The sequence below is a fragment of the Citrus clementina genome, unplaced genomic scaffold, assembly GCF_000493195.1.
Source record: "Citrus clementina cultivar Clemenules unplaced genomic scaffold, Citrus_clementina_v1.0 scaffold_7, whole genome shotgun sequence".
NCBI lineage: Eukaryota > Viridiplantae > Streptophyta > Magnoliopsida > Sapindales > Rutaceae > Citrus > Citrus x clementina.
The window spans coordinates 18,744,440-18,746,265 of record NW_006262075.1 but is presented as its reverse complement, the minus strand read 5'-3'; the positions used below and the strand labels follow the sequence as shown (position 1 = coordinate 18,746,265).

Below are 1,826 nucleotides of genomic sequence, written 5' to 3'. Positions count from 1 at the left end.
ATTGAGGGTTAAGCAAGCTTTGTGTTGAACTATTTATAATAGTATGATCGGTAATTATTAAATAATCTGTAAATACACAAATGGTAGAAGATTTTGAAAGGTCAACTCAGCTCTAAAATGATTTGAAAGTTTTAATTTTTTAAGCTTTTATATTTTGCTGAACAATGTAGCATGTGTCACCAACTAACAATTTTTCCGAAACCCACACAAAATCTGAATCTTTTATTTGTATTGATTCTTTGAGTCTTCGAGTAACTAGCAAATTTTTAATTAAGAAAAAGTTTAGTGCCAAAGTATTGCTTGTTTTTCTATATATAGCGGTTCCCGCTTTTAGTATTACACGCAACTCTCTTTTGACAACTCTAGCTCTGCTTCCTCAATATAGCAGAAATGGGAAACGACAAAGGAAAAGACAACGCCGTGATACAGATTAATTCAGATACCGAAGAAGCTCCTGAAACAGAGCTTGAGACAAGATTGTTGGACCCTAATAAAGCTCCCGCTGCTGCTCTGCCAAAGAGCTTGAAATCAAGTGCTTTAAGGGAAGACGAAGATGAGGAGGGAGAGGAGCAGCAGGAGGAGGAGGACGAAGACGAAGAGGAGGAAGATATAATAGGTAAAATGAAGACCATTTTAATTGTGTTTGAGTTGATCTTATTTGTGTCCATAATAGGGTTGTTGATTTCTAGCTTAACTGTGAACAAATTGAAAAATCACGTCATATGGGATCTAGAGTTGTGGAAATGGTGTGTGTTAGCATTGGTGATTCTCTGTGGTCGTGTAGCTAGTCAATGGTTTATCAATATTATCGTTTTCCTCATTGAAAAAAACTTCTTGCTCAAGCATTTGGTTCTGTATTTTGTTTACGGACTGAGGACGAGCATAAGCGTTTTTATTTGGTTGACTCTTGTTCTTTTGGTTTGGATCTTGTTGTTTGACTATGGGTATGGTGTTAAGAGATCATCAAGAGCAACAAGCAAAATTCTTCATCATATAATTACAAGGACTCTTGCTTGTTTTCTTGCTGGGGCAGCTCTTTGGTTGGTGAAGACTTTCTCCGTTAAGTTAATAGGTGTTTCTTTCCAATGCAAGCGGTTCTTTGATCGGATTCATGATTCCATCTTTCATCAGCATGTTGTTCAGGTTCTTTCAACTCCAAAAAAGAAGATGGATAAAAAATTTAGGAACATAAATACCGCGATGCAGTTTATTTTTACGATTAGAGACGTGAAAAAGGTTAAAAGAATGACCGAGGAGAAGATTTCTACTTGCAGCTTGAAAGCCTTAATACGTTTCATCAGTGGTTCAAAGTTGTCAATGTCAAATGAGCTTGATGATCAGGATGACATTAAAAGCGTATCAGAAGCTAAGCATCTTGCTGATAAGATTATCGCCAATATAGGTTCCGACCCTCAAAGCGAGTAAGCACATACTTAATCACTTTAATTAAAATTAAATTCCACTTGCAGTTTTTTTTAAAATTAATTTCAAAAAATAAGTAAATAAACTCTCTGTTTTTATTTGTTCTATTGTTAATGACGACTAGGTTTATTGAGAAGGATCGGCTCCTGGAATTCTTGCAAAATGAGCGACATGTGAAATATATGCTGAAATTGTTTGTAGGAGCGGCCAGAAGTGGAAAAATCAATAAGTCAGATTTTAAAAAATGGGTGGTAAGTTTATTATTTGAGTTTGGATTCAATTCTAATTCCCTGGGCTAGTTGTGTTCATTTTCTGTAATAATCTTCTACTACGGATGTATTTATAACGGTGTACATTTAAGATTTAACTATACATTATTTCCTAATGAATAACTATCAATCACA

At 35.0% G+C, this 1,826-nt stretch overlaps 1 protein-coding gene across 1 annotated transcript in view; it reads left to right on the top strand.

Moving 5' to 3' along the window:
• Window positions 1-369: 369 nt before the first annotated feature.
• Window positions 370-1,826, top strand: part of LOC18036783 (mechanosensitive ion channel protein 10) — a 2,795-nt gene continuing 1,338 nt past the window's right edge. The window contains exons 1-2 of the mRNA XM_006427931.2: window positions 370-1,421; window positions 1,547-1,673. Coding sequence (XP_006427994.2) covers window positions 391-1,421; window positions 1,547-1,673 — 1,158 coding nt within the window. The 5' untranslated portion in view covers window positions 370-390. The remainder of the gene's footprint in view (window positions 1,422-1,546; window positions 1,674-1,826) is intronic.